This window comes from Cheilinus undulatus, linkage group 13, assembly GCF_018320785.1.
Source record: "Cheilinus undulatus linkage group 13, ASM1832078v1, whole genome shotgun sequence".
In the NCBI taxonomy this organism is placed as follows: domain Eukaryota; kingdom Metazoa; phylum Chordata; class Actinopteri; order Labriformes; family Labridae; genus Cheilinus; species Cheilinus undulatus.
The window spans coordinates 23,498,665-23,511,950 of record NC_054877.1 but is presented as its reverse complement, the minus strand read 5'-3'; the positions used below and the strand labels follow the sequence as shown (position 1 = coordinate 23,511,950).

General features: G+C 39.2%; 1 protein-coding gene across 1 annotated transcript in view; it reads right to left on the bottom strand.

Annotated features, from left to right (window-relative positions):
• spidr (scaffold protein involved in DNA repair) overlaps nt 1–13,286 on the bottom strand; it is a 54,413-nt gene that overhangs the window by 20,785 nt on the left and 20,342 nt on the right. Inside the window, exons 9-10 of the mRNA XM_041803291.1 lie at nt 11,367–11,571; nt 5,607–5,851 (exon numbers count right to left, since the gene is read on the bottom strand). Of these exons, the coding sequence (XP_041659225.1) occupies nt 5,607–5,851; nt 11,367–11,571 (450 nt within the window). The remainder of the gene's footprint in view (nt 1–5,606; nt 5,852–11,366; nt 11,572–13,286) is intronic.

Sequence of the window (13,286 nt, the reverse complement as noted above, 5' to 3'; positions counted from 1 at the left end):
ACCTAGTGTAAAACATGACAAACAGCTGACTGACATAAAATCTCTGAGTTTCAGCTCATCTATCATATTTCACATCATTATCATAATATAAAACAATCTTAGGGCACAGCATATACAGTGCTCAACAAATTAATTAGACCACCTGTCTCAGAGACCATCCAGTGTCATGAAGTGCTTTAATGCGGACTCTTTCATTTTCAGTGAGCTCTCCACATTTTGCCATTTTGAACAGGAATGAGGGATTTCAAACTGAATTCACCTTTTTAAACCCAAATTTGAGCCGGCTCACTGGGCTTCTCTGAGAAGTCAGAGATTAATCAAGCATAACATTCAACCACTAAAACAAATTTTTGTCTTCAGGAATGCAAGTAAATAACTTTAATTTGACATATTAATCAAGAAATAATAATGTTCTTTACTATTTTTTCAGTTTTTTTGTAAATCAGTAAATTTGAAAATTCATGGATAACAACCATTATTATATTTTAGCATTAAAAATATCATTTCAGTTAAAGAGCTTCTACATATTGGTGTAATAACCATTGCAGAAACATAAAAAATGATTTTGGTTTTAGTAATTTTTACCAGTGCTGTTAATTTAAGGCAGCTGTGCATAAACCTTACTTTGGGTGGTGGTCTAATAAATTTGTTAAGCACTGTATAATTTAATCTAATAATAGGCTAAGTTTGTTTTAATCCGCAGAAGTGAAAGCAGGAGTTTGCCCTTAATAAACTGTGTTCAGATAAGTCAATAAATAATAATATATGACTTTGCCTACAGCAAGAATGAAGCTGCTGGAGTTGTGTTGGGTGAGAATTTATAAACTCTATCTCTTTAAGTTGATCTTGTCTGAACTTGAAAAACTCTTGCGGGAAATATGATATGACTTTTGGCAAATAGACAATAAACGTCTGATGAGACTCACGGTGCAAGGTTTATACCCCCAACCCCCGCCCTGAAGATCCAGTTCCTCCTTTTAGCTGTTAACATCCCCACTTCCTCCGACAGTGACCCCTCACTCCCCAAAAAAAACCTCTGCTATTGGTCGGTTTCAGACACAGGCCAGTTTGCAGGAATTTGTTTTTGTGAGCCATCACAAAATTCTCAGCAACTCAGGTTTTCTTCCAGGAACTACGATCCACTGAGCCTGTGCAAACACACACACATGCTCCTTCACACACACAGTCGGTCACACTGTGTGCGCATGCAAGCCCACGCACATGAACATTACTTGGCAACACACCGAATAAGTGACCCACACATTAAGAATACAGCGGAGGGGCCTCATTGGTGGGGGGGTGGACAGGCGGGATTCCTTCCTATGTGTTGTCCACCAATCAGTGCAGGCAGAGTGATAAACACAGTTGTAACAGGATCCCTGCAGCACATTGTGTTCCTTCTCCGTCAAGAAAAAAGAGCCTCTCCTCACTTCCTGCAAACAGTTAATCTTCTTGTTTATTCTATTCTGGATTTACGGGAATTTAACATCTTCTTCAGGCATAAATATCATACTGGCGTCTCTCCCCTGTGTGTTTTAGCACAGAGGCTAAACAACAAAAGGATCAAATAAGCATGCTGACCAGGGGAATGAGTCATAGAGGCTGGGGACACAACATCAGAGGCACAAACTGTCCTGCTCTTTATAGAGAATGGGGCCAGTGGGCTGCCAAATAAACTACCCTCCTCTCAAGAGAGCAGGCATGCATCCTGGAAAAGTTCTATAACAACTCAATTTGCTAAATGTTGTCATTTCTATTTGGATATTTGAACCAAAACGTCTAAAGAAGCATGAAAATCGATAGTGACAGGCACACTTAAACTTATGAATCTTATCAAATTATAGAAAAACAAATGACTGACTCATAAAGAAAAATGTAGAGGAGAGTGGGGAAATCATACAAATTTAGATATTAAAAATAGAACTTTAAATTTGTCACAATAAGCAGGCGGGGTCATCCTGATGTTTGAACTCAAGTCCTCATGATAACCTCATAACCTCTCCCCTGACTCCATCATTTCACTACAGAACAAGCCTGTTTAATCTGGTTTAGTTAGGGAGTAAAAAGGCAGGAGTGCTTCCGGTCAGAGGGCGGTGTTTGTTTACCAGCCGCAGAAGCAGCGTGACAGGAACGGGTGTCATATTACATTGATGCTCATTTGGCTTGTCAGCTGACCAGGGCTCTCCTCACATCACCACAGAGTGCCCCTCCAGCGCTGCTTGCCTCGAAGAAACCAACACTATCTTTTATTACTCAGCAAAGGATGAAAACAACACGCCTGCAGAGGGCCAGGCAACTACAGGTCATGCTTGTTGGATTTGTTTCAAGTAGAACATTCAATGAGTCATTAACAATAACAAGACCACTCCAGAGAGCCTCTAAGTCATTTCTATAACACGGGACAGTTCAAACAGCTAAAAGAGTCTTTGAGTAAGGATTTGACAACCTGAGATGTAGTTTAGTTTTGGGCAATCAAAACCCATTTCGCTAGAAAGTGTGTGCCTTATTCATGGTTAAAAATAAGCTTTACATTTTTTTCCCCTGCAGCAAGAACGATCAGTAACTTTAATATCGATGGGTAAAAAGTAGTGCAATCACTCCAAACAACAAACTGACAGAGAATTTTCTTGCAGTTCCCCTTCAGCCATAAGGTATGCATTTGAGTGTTTTGTTGTTTTTAGCTCTTTGTTTTTTTTAAGACAAATTCACCATTTTATTCACTCTCCCCAGCATGATTTTTGGTCCAAAATGCATCGTCTCTCAGCCAGAAAGATCCAACAAAACCACAGTATGCAACTGACAATGAATGAACAGAGGTAAGCATTAAGCTAAACAAGAGGCTATGAATTTCCATTAAGATTTGATGGAGACCAAAACAAATGCTAAAATGAGAGTAAATTAGACCACTGATTAATGCCCTAGGGCAGAAATCATCAACTACATTTGTACAAGGGCCAGCTTTTTCCTATACAGACATTCTGGGGGGCAAACTTTCGGGAAAAAAACTAAAGTAGTTTATAAAAGGTCTGGTTAACATATTTTTGTTTAAATACTTTATTTTAAATGTATGTAATTTTTAGGCTCTAACAGTGAGATTAGTCCCTATAGTCTCTATCAGCCAGCCACAACTGGGCAATTGAGATATTTCAGCTGAATATTTCTCTGGCTGTCATGTTGTCTATCACAGGGTTTGATGCTAATATGCCATGTAGAGCTATGTGGAAAAACCCAAGCAGGAAAATTGCATCCCCAAAATGCCTGAAGCCAAAATGACAGTTTTTCATCCAGTGTTAATTTTGACAGCTGTTTTTAATTTTAGTCTTAGTTTGTTGATTAAATGTCTTTTAGTTTTAGTCACATTTTAGTCATTTCTTCCCTTTTTAGTTTTAGTCGACAAACTACAAAATATTTAAGTCTAGTTTTAGTCCATAAAAAGTCCTCACATTTTAGTTTTTACTTTTAGTCTGAGAATTTATTCTCTTGCCTAGATCTGGTACCAAATCATAGTAGTATGTTCGATGCACACGTCTATACCTGGGGTCCCTGCTTTCTACAGCTGAGAGACTGAAGTGAAACAGATGCATTGTTTGTTGACAGATTTACCCACTGTGAAGAAATATCATTGATTTTTAAAGTCTGACATAAACCAAATTACATTTTAGTCTAGTTTTAGTCATTCTGCCGAAAACTAAATTTACTTTTGTGTCAGTTTTAGACATCAAAGATCTATCTTGGCTATCTATCTTAGTCTCGTTTTCGTCAAGGTCATAGTTTTAGTCGACGAAATTAACACTGTTTTCATCATGAGTGAATTGATAAATACATATTTAACATGCGCTGTATTTGCTAGTAATGGCTGACAGGTGGATTTCTGAAAAACCGGATGAAAAGTAAATTTTCATGGATCATAAAGATGATGAGCAAAAATTCATAATTAATGCCTTAAGAATGTGTGTCTGTTTCTGGCAGCCTTAATCCAATTTTATTTGAAAAGTATTAGCATGTATTTCCATTCTCACTCATATGGTGTCTCTGATGAACAGTCTGTAGTCAGACTGCCTCGTGTAAGTGTTAGCCATGGAGCAAGGCTCTTTTTTTCTCCCATTTCTAGATCAGCTGAAAGTTAGCTGAGGGCTAACCTTGCAAAGTAGATGGATATGCACATTTCCATGTTTCTCAGTGGCAAATCCATCTTGGGAAGCATCTGAACCGTTAGGGCCAGGTTAGAAAGTGACAGGACCAATCAGCGTCGAGGGGCAGTACTTTGTGACATATGCAAGCAGAAACAAGAGGCCGGTGCAATTATGGCGGGAGACATTAGCCTGGCTGCTGCTAAAGCACCTGTTTTACCAGAACTGACAATATTTCTTTGTTAAAAGAAGAACAAAGAACAGTCCTGAGTTGTTTTCTTTTAAAAAAACGACAGAAGTTGTGTACTGTCATGTCTATAGTCGGCTTGGTTTGCTTTATGCAGTTCTGTATAGAGTTTAGTCCTCGGTAGCCACTAAGAAGTCACATGTTTAGTTGCTCTGATTAGCCCGTAAAGATGTGACAGAGAACGTTCATCTAATCACACTCCGAGTTTTTTTCAAAGGCTCTGCCTTTTCCCTAACACTGTCTATGGAAAGTTTTCTGGATGGATGTGTGAAACAAATCCATCTGGCGTGTCAGGTTAGCTGAGAGCAGCATTTCCATTTAAGTGACTGCTAACTTGGGCTTCTGAACACCTCCTAAGAAACCCATGGCTTATGTCAGTGGTAATTCTTCCCTCTCTGTATGGTCTTTGTTTATTCTCCATAAAGGTACGAAAGTTTACAAAAATAAAAAAACATTTTTTTCTCAAAAACACAGGGAAATGTAATTTAGTTTTAGTATGAATAAATGGCCATTCTTCCAATATAGGAAGCTAAAACTAAATTTTTTTGTTGTTTTTAAAGATAATATGATAATCAAAAGTGATTAATTTCTGAAAATAGACTTAATGACCTTGTCATTCATGAAACAAAAATGTATTATTTTCAGATACTACTAATGCAATGTTGAGGCTCCAGATTAAGAAACCAAAACTAAAACAAACCTGACGCCATTCCAAATAGCTGCATATTTTTTCTACAGTTAAGACGACATGCTTGGCCCTAATCAAATACACTTTAGGTTTCCTTTACAGCATTATGGTAATGAAAGCTGCTGCAGACCTGTTCCACCCAGCGGAGTATGAGTGGGCACTAATTCAGCTCTGCGTTTCTGGTGCACGACATTCTGAAAACCTCATGTTGTCTTTCCAGAGAATTGGCCAGAATCGCACACTGAGGGGCTGGATTCAATTAGAAATGTTTGTGTCCTTTGTCAAACAATGCCATATGGCTGGAGACAGTATGAGCACTTTGTGGGGCCTCCTGCGCTGTGAACAATAGCTCGACCACTGAGACACATTGTACCACGGAGAGGAAGCATGCAAGGCCTCAGACCAGCATGCAATTTTCACAAAAAGAGCAATTCATAATGTGGGAAAGAAGCATAAACAGTAGATAAAAGTGGGTTTGCCTAAATCTCTTTTGGCATCAGATGACAAACTAATGGCTTTTTATCAGCTCATCCAGCAGTACCTTGTTTTGCCTTTTTCTGCTGGGAGAGCAGCAGAGGACGACCTGAAGGGAACTCTGGGCTTGAGGACAGACACAGTGGAGGAGTCTGGCACAGGGGTGGAGTAAACTCTCTGGACCACCACCTCTACATTCTGCCCCACAGAGCCAGCCTGACCAAGACCCTCGATAGCTTCCAGGAGAGACACACAGTGTCTCATCAAAACTCCTGAACCTCCGAAGGCACACAGAGCATTGGAGGTAGAAACCTGAAGGGCAAAAAGAGAGGAAAATGAGACTGTAACCCATGAAATAATGCATTACACCAAGCAATAAGCCAACTCACCATTAGGTAATTGTACAAAAACGTATACAGTAAATATGTGAAAAATGATATCCCATAACAATTAATTTACTTTTTTTTTCTAGTTTAGGCATCCCAAACTTGAATGGTTAATAGTAGTATTGGTGTTTATTTTAACTTGAACTGTCAAACAATTAATCCCAGGATTTTAATGGTTAATTGCAATTAATCTCCTTATTTTGAAATTCCACAATTTTGCATTTAAAACATTTTATGTATATAATTGGAGAAAAGGGAACTTGTTATGGACTGAAAATGTGAATAAGGAAACAGTAAAATGTAAAATATCTGACAACACAAGGTGCAGATTTCTTTTGATTTGTCCGTTCAGTTGTGTAAGAGTATATGTGGACATTATATATTTTTATTTTTATTTTTTTAGATCTTTTTCAAGACCCCATTTTACAATACTTGAAATATTTTTAATTCAAATTTTGATGCACTAATGTAAAAGTGATCACTTTACTGTTGCAACTCATAAGTTACAGCTAACTGCAATTGAGTTGCTTTAATTTGCAAAATTTATTTCCATAAGTCTGGATGGACTGTGAATTCTCCCAGCATACAAGTTTGCTAAGCTAATATCAATTATGAGGAAGATATTTTTAAAATTTCCAGTTAAAATGTGATTTCCATTACTCTGTAGTTGTTGCTGCGTTTTGTCCCGTTTTGTCTGGTGTTAATGCACTTTAAGATTTTTTTATTTTTTTTCTTGGCTGAAGGAAACCTCTCTTAGCCAACTCAGACGTCACTGGTTATTATTCTACTGTATGTTCCTTAACAGGAATGTTTCAAGTGGTGCACTGCAACATCCAAACGAGTCCAGCATGCGGTAATGTTTACCACCAAAATGAAAGCTTGCTATGCAAAAACAGTGGGCATTTTGATCAGACATCCCATAGCAAAGGACATAAAAGTTGTAGCAGAGACATTGGAATGCCACAAAAGGTAATTCATGATAAACAAGACAAGGTTAAAACCTAGTATATGGCTGTCCACAATTATCTAGATGCCTGTTGAAATGCCAGACTGAATTGTGTGTTCTGGCAGAGTGATTAGTTTTTGCGGTGTGTAATTGTGCTGTCCCTAATGTCTGTGGGTCAAGAATTGAAGGACCCTTAAAGTTTAAAACAGAAAGCGCTGTGGTCAGGAAGCAGTGAACCTGACACGCCAGACCAATTGAATCAAGCGGCAACCTCCGGTCCTGAAAAATGAAGCCAATGAAAAAGTACAAAAAATTGCAATACCATGAGTGTCCACTTGAGGCTGGCTGCAGGAACACCGGAAGTCCTGTCTGGACACCTGATAAACAGCTGTTTTTACACTAGAAATAAACTGGTTTACAGCCTGGTTCAAAAAACACAGGTGCAATAAAATGTCCTCTCAATGTACAGGGGGTGAATTTTTTTGTACCACAATGATTTAGATTATACACTGCCTGGCCAAAAAAAAGTCGCCACCAAAAAAAGGTCACACACTCTAATATTTTGCTGGACTGCCTTTAGCTTTGATTACAGCACCCTTTCACTGTGGCATTGTTTCAATAAGCTTCTGCAATGTCACAAGATTTATTTCCATCCAGTGTTGCATTAATTTTTCACCAAGGTCTTGTATTAATGATGGGAGAGTCTGACCACTGCGCAAAGCCTTCTCCAGCACATCCCAAAGATTCTCAATGGGGGTCAGGTCTTGACTCTGTGGTGGCCAATCCATGTGTGAAAATGATGTCTCATGCTCCCTGAACCACTCTTTCACAATTTGAGCCCGATGAATCCTGGCATTGTCATCTTGGAATATGCCCGTGCCATTAGGGAAGAAAAATCCATTGATGGAATAACCTGGTCATTCAGTATATTCAGGTAGTCAGCTGACCTCATTCTTTGGGCACATAATGTTGCTGAACCTAGACCTGACCAACTGCAGCAACCCCAGATCATAGCACTGCCCCCACAGGCTTGTACAGTAGGCACTAGGCATGATGGGTGCATCACTTCACCTGCCTCTCTTCTTACCCTAATGCACCCATCACTCTGGAACAGGGTAAATCTGGACTCATCAGACCACATGACCTTCTTTCATTCCTCCAGAGTCCAATCTTTATGCTCCCTAGCAAACTGAAGCCTTTTTTGCATGCCAATGATTTAACCCTTCTTAAACAGACTAACATCTTTTCAGCGACCACAGGATGTGTCTTTTGACATGGTTGTTTAAGAAATGAGAAGTTACTCATTGCATCAGCTGGGGTTAAATAACTTGTTGCCAGCTGAAAGATCATCGCCCATGCAGTAAATATCCAATAGGAGGCTCGTACCTATTTGCTTAGTTCAATCCAGGTGGCGACTTTTTTTTTTGGCAAGGCAGTGTATTTAGGAAAAACCTCACTGCGGACTGATTGGTGCTTCTCATTTGACTGACAGATAGCTCAACAGGCAGACACTACGTTTCTGTCAACCAGAATGCTAGCTAGCTAGCTGAAAGGAAGCACTTAGTGGGCGGGCCATTAGGTTGATCCAAAGTTTGGTTGAGACTGAGATTTCAATATGAAAGCCGCCACAGATTGGCTTCAAGAGCTGTTTGAATCCACCTATTGTAAGCAGACGACGAATGTCACACAGGGTTTGTCCAATTCTTTCTAAAGTCTATGGACTGAGTATATTTCACAATAATATGGGAATGCACCCATAGAAAGCATTTGGGAAAGGCAGGACTTTTCAGAAAATCTCCAGAAGGGGATTGGAGGAACATTCTGTCTGTCACATTCATGACGCCCAGTCAGAGTGTTAAATGACATATTGCACATGCTCTACTGTTGTGCAGATCACCGCTGACCTAGATTGTTAACGTCAGCACTTCATGTAAAATTGATGCCAAGGCAATTTTACGTCCAAAAACACTTCTCTGCCAAGTCAAGCTTTCGGTATGACTCTTTGTGCTTGCTTTAAAAAGAAATGTGGTCTGGTTCTGAATAAACTGCCGCTTTCCTACAGCTACAGCCGAGCTAACAGCTACCGCGGCTGCAGCCTCTGGATACACCATGAAAACACCACTCTACACTATATTGCCAAAAGTATTAGCTCACCTGCCTTGACCTGCATATGAACTGAAGTGACATCCCATTCTTAATCCAAAGGGGCTTCTGGGAAGGCTTTACACAAGTTTTAGGAGTGTGTTTATGGGAAATTTTGATCATTTTCCAGAAGCACATTTGTGAGGTCACACACTGATGTTGGACAAGAAGGCCTGGCTCTCAGTCTCTGCTCTAATTCATCCCAAAGGTGTTCAATCAGGTTGAGGTCAGGACTCTGTGCAGGCCAGTCAAGTTCAACAACCCCACACCATCTTCCCCCCCCCCAAACTTTACACTTGGCACAATGCAGTCAGACAAGTACCATTCTCCTGGCAACCGCCAAAACCAGACTCGTCCATCAGATTACCAGATGGAGAAGTGCAATTCGTCACTCCAGACAACGCGTCTCCACTGCTCTAGAGTCCAGTGGCGGCGTGCTTTACACCACTGCATTCAACGCTTTGCATTGCACTTGGTGATGTATGGCTTGGATGCAGCTGCTCGGCCATGGAAACCCATTCCATGAAGCTCTCTATGAACTGTTCTTGAGCTAATCTGAAGGCCACATGAAGTTTGGAGGTCTGTAGTGATTGACTCTGCTGAAAGTTGGCCGCCTCTGTGCACTATGCGCCTCAGCACCCGCTGACCCCCCTCTGTCATTTTACATGGCCTACCACTTTGTGGCTGAGTTGCTGTCATTCCCAATCGCTTCCACTTTGTTATAATACCACTGATAGTTGACTGTGGAATATTTAGGAGCAAGGAAATTTCATGACTAGATTTGTTGTACCGGTGGCATCCTATCCCAGTACCACACTGGAATTAAATGAGCTCTTGAGAGCGACCCATTCTTTCACAAACGTTTGTAGAAATAGTCTGCATGCCTAGGTGCTTGATTTTATATGCCTGTGGCCATGGAAGTGATTGGAACACCTGATTTCAATTATTTGGATGGGTGAGTGAATACTTTTGGCAATATAGTGTAACTATCATAAACCCATGCCAAAACAGAGACACATTTACCAGTTCTGACCAAAGTGCAGCTGTGGCTAAGTCCAAGCTAATCGGACTATCGGTTAACAAAAACAGCCATTTGCAAATAAAGCAGTGTAATGTTGCCCCCTCACCTTGTGTTTTCATCAGAGTGACAGTGGCCATTGTTACAATACTCTTAACCAAAGAAATACACTGTATAAAGAGAAAATACTTAATTTAAGAAAATTCAATTCAATTCTAGCAACTTCAATAATCCTTTAAGGGGCAATTAATTTGGGATTAACAAAGTTATTAAATTATGAGGATTAATGTGGCTCCATTTCCTCTATCTGAACTCTGAAAAAACAGTCTGATTTGACTGGAGAAGCTTATTTTTAAATATAGTGTATAAAATCCACTATAAAAAGGCAATTATCAAATAAATATTTGATATCTTTATACTTGTAATATAATCAGCTCATCCATGGGTCAGAGTGAGCACAAGTGCCAAGTTTGATGAAAATCTGTCAAAGCATTCTGGAGATTTTGCGTTCACAAGACTGGATCGGATCGACTGACAGACTGATGACTTGAAAAAAGAAGAGGCCTCCAGTCTTGGCTATTACCAGCACACTAAAAAGACCATCACAATTTCCTTGAACTAAAGGTGAAATCTCCTGATTGCATGCCTGGCCTGGCCAAGAGTTATAAAAGCAAAAAGAAAGAAAACAGAGAAAAACATAAATCAAGAGCTGAAATAGAAATCAGCTTTAAAATAAGGTCATGACTGATGCTGAAGTTACTCACTGCACTCCACTGATTGATTTGTAATTACTGAAAGTAAATGGAGATTCAAATTTAGGAAATCAAGCACAGATGTAAACAGATGAAATCACACTGATTTCATACTCCTAAAAACGGACTATGAATAAACCTGTTAGTGACTGAAACTTAAAGAAAATTATTGATTATCCTCCATTTAAAAACCATGTGAATGCAATTTAATGAAGCCTAAGGGAGGAAGCACTGTTGACAATATTGCACCTGTGTTTTATTATGAATTCATGAAGATTATTTCATGAGTAATAAAATCATATTAAAAAGATGATCAATATTGACACAAACCTTCTAATATGATAATTCTACTTTGAGTTTTAGATATAAACAAAAAAGCATGAATAAAAGTTTAAGGTTGGACACCAAACTCTGCACACAACATATTCCTGTCCCAAGTGTTTATTTTAAACTAATTCAATTTTCTGACATCCAACTGAGCACTTTAAAAAGGCTAGATTAATGTCCCACAGTATCTAAAAGTGAGATATACTTGGAAATATAAGTAATACACATTATTCTAATAATATTAAAGCATGCAAACCTTTTTGGCAATGTTCTCCTCTGAGGTCCCACCCACCTCCAGCAGTCCAAAAGTCTGACATAAAGGATATGGACTGCACCTTCCTGCTGAGAGAGGACCTCCAGGAGCGGATATGATTTCTGGTTTGGATGCAGAGAAGACTTTCTGGCTGAAGTATGTGTTTAAAATAATATCGCAGCTGAAGCCCTCTATAGAAAGACTCTGCCTGCAAAGACAAAAAGATTAATGGCTTTAGTTTTAGGGTATCGCAATTGTTCCAGTGTTATTAACATATTTTATTTATTAACTACACTTCTTGATATATCATACAAACACATGGGTTTATGTCATTGTATTCATAAAGACGGGAAACATACGTAAGAGTGTTGGGCAATGGTTAACATTTAGTTTTGCAATCAGTTTAAAGAAAGCAACATTTTAGATTTTACAGTACATTGAGAGTGGATTATTGCACAAACATAAGGGGGCGAGAGCTCGAGACATGTTGAATGTCAAACTCAGATAAGGTACCAAACACCTCCGCAGGTCTTGTCGTATTCTTACGAGACACTATAACGAGCACAGAGTACAAGATCTTGTATATGAACCTCCTACTGGGTAAATGAAAATACAAAACGGATGCATATTACATCTTTACAGCGGTAACAGATACATTTTCCATGCAATTGTGGTTCTTAAAAGAACAGACCACACAGCTCAGCACAGCTCAATTAAAACACTCTCCAAATGTGAGATCATACATGGAAAAACACTTCAACGTCTGTCTCAATCAAACAGGCTGAGAGTACGCAAACGAAGGAACACCAAATCCAAAACAAAGACTGAATATTTGTGACCTGAAACAACCCAGAACCTGTGTTTAATTTTCCAGTGCTGTACTTACATGCCATTAATCTGTGTTTGTCAAGGAGGTTTCAGATCTGGTCGGACACTTGACCAGATCTAGTTGGGGCGTTTCAGAAACAACAACATAAAACTAATAACATTCGTACAGGAATCATCATCATAAATCAAGGATTAATAAAAACATACAAGTTAGTATATGTGACACAAAATGTAAACACTGAGCCATAAGGTAAATCTTATGATAAGCCTTTATCTACATTACTAATACTAATTTAAGTCATTCATTTTATTACATGAGGAGAAAGTTACTCTCACTGATCACTTTATCAAGTATACCTGCTCATTAATGCAAATATCTAATCAGCCAATCACATGGCAGTAACCAATGAAAGGAGACATGCTGAGGTGCTCAAAACCAAACCGAGTTCAAACTGCGCATAAGAAAGGAGAAGAAAGGTGATTTAAGTGACAATGAACAAGCCATGGTTGTTGGTGTCGGACAGGATGCTCTGAGTAATTCACAAACTGCTGATCTTCTGGGATTCCTTAAGCAAAACAATCTCCAGGAAAACAGAAAACGTCCAGTGAACAGCAGTTCTCAGAGCCAAATTGCCTTGCCGATGGCAGAAGTCAAAGACCAGAATAGTTTGAGCTGATAGAAAGGAAACAATAACTCTTCAGAGGTTCATCTCTGAACACACACGTTAAATCTTGAAGATGGGCTAAAGCAGCAGAAGACCACAACACTAAGAACAGGAAACCGAGGCTACAGTCATCAAATCATATAGGCTCACCACAATTGGACAATTGACGACTGAAAAAAACCCTTGCCTGGTCAGAGGAGTCTCAAACTCTGCTGTCATTTGATTTTTGGGGTCAGAATTTGGTTTCACAACATGAAAGTCCGCCAGACCACCAACAATCATGGCATATTCTTAAATTGATTCTTAAATAACCTTTCTTCCTGTGTTGATGCTCTGTTTGAACTTCAGTGCATCATCTTGAACATGTCTACATGCTTAAATCCATTGGGTACTGCCATGTGATTGGTTGGCTAGATATTTGCAGTAACAA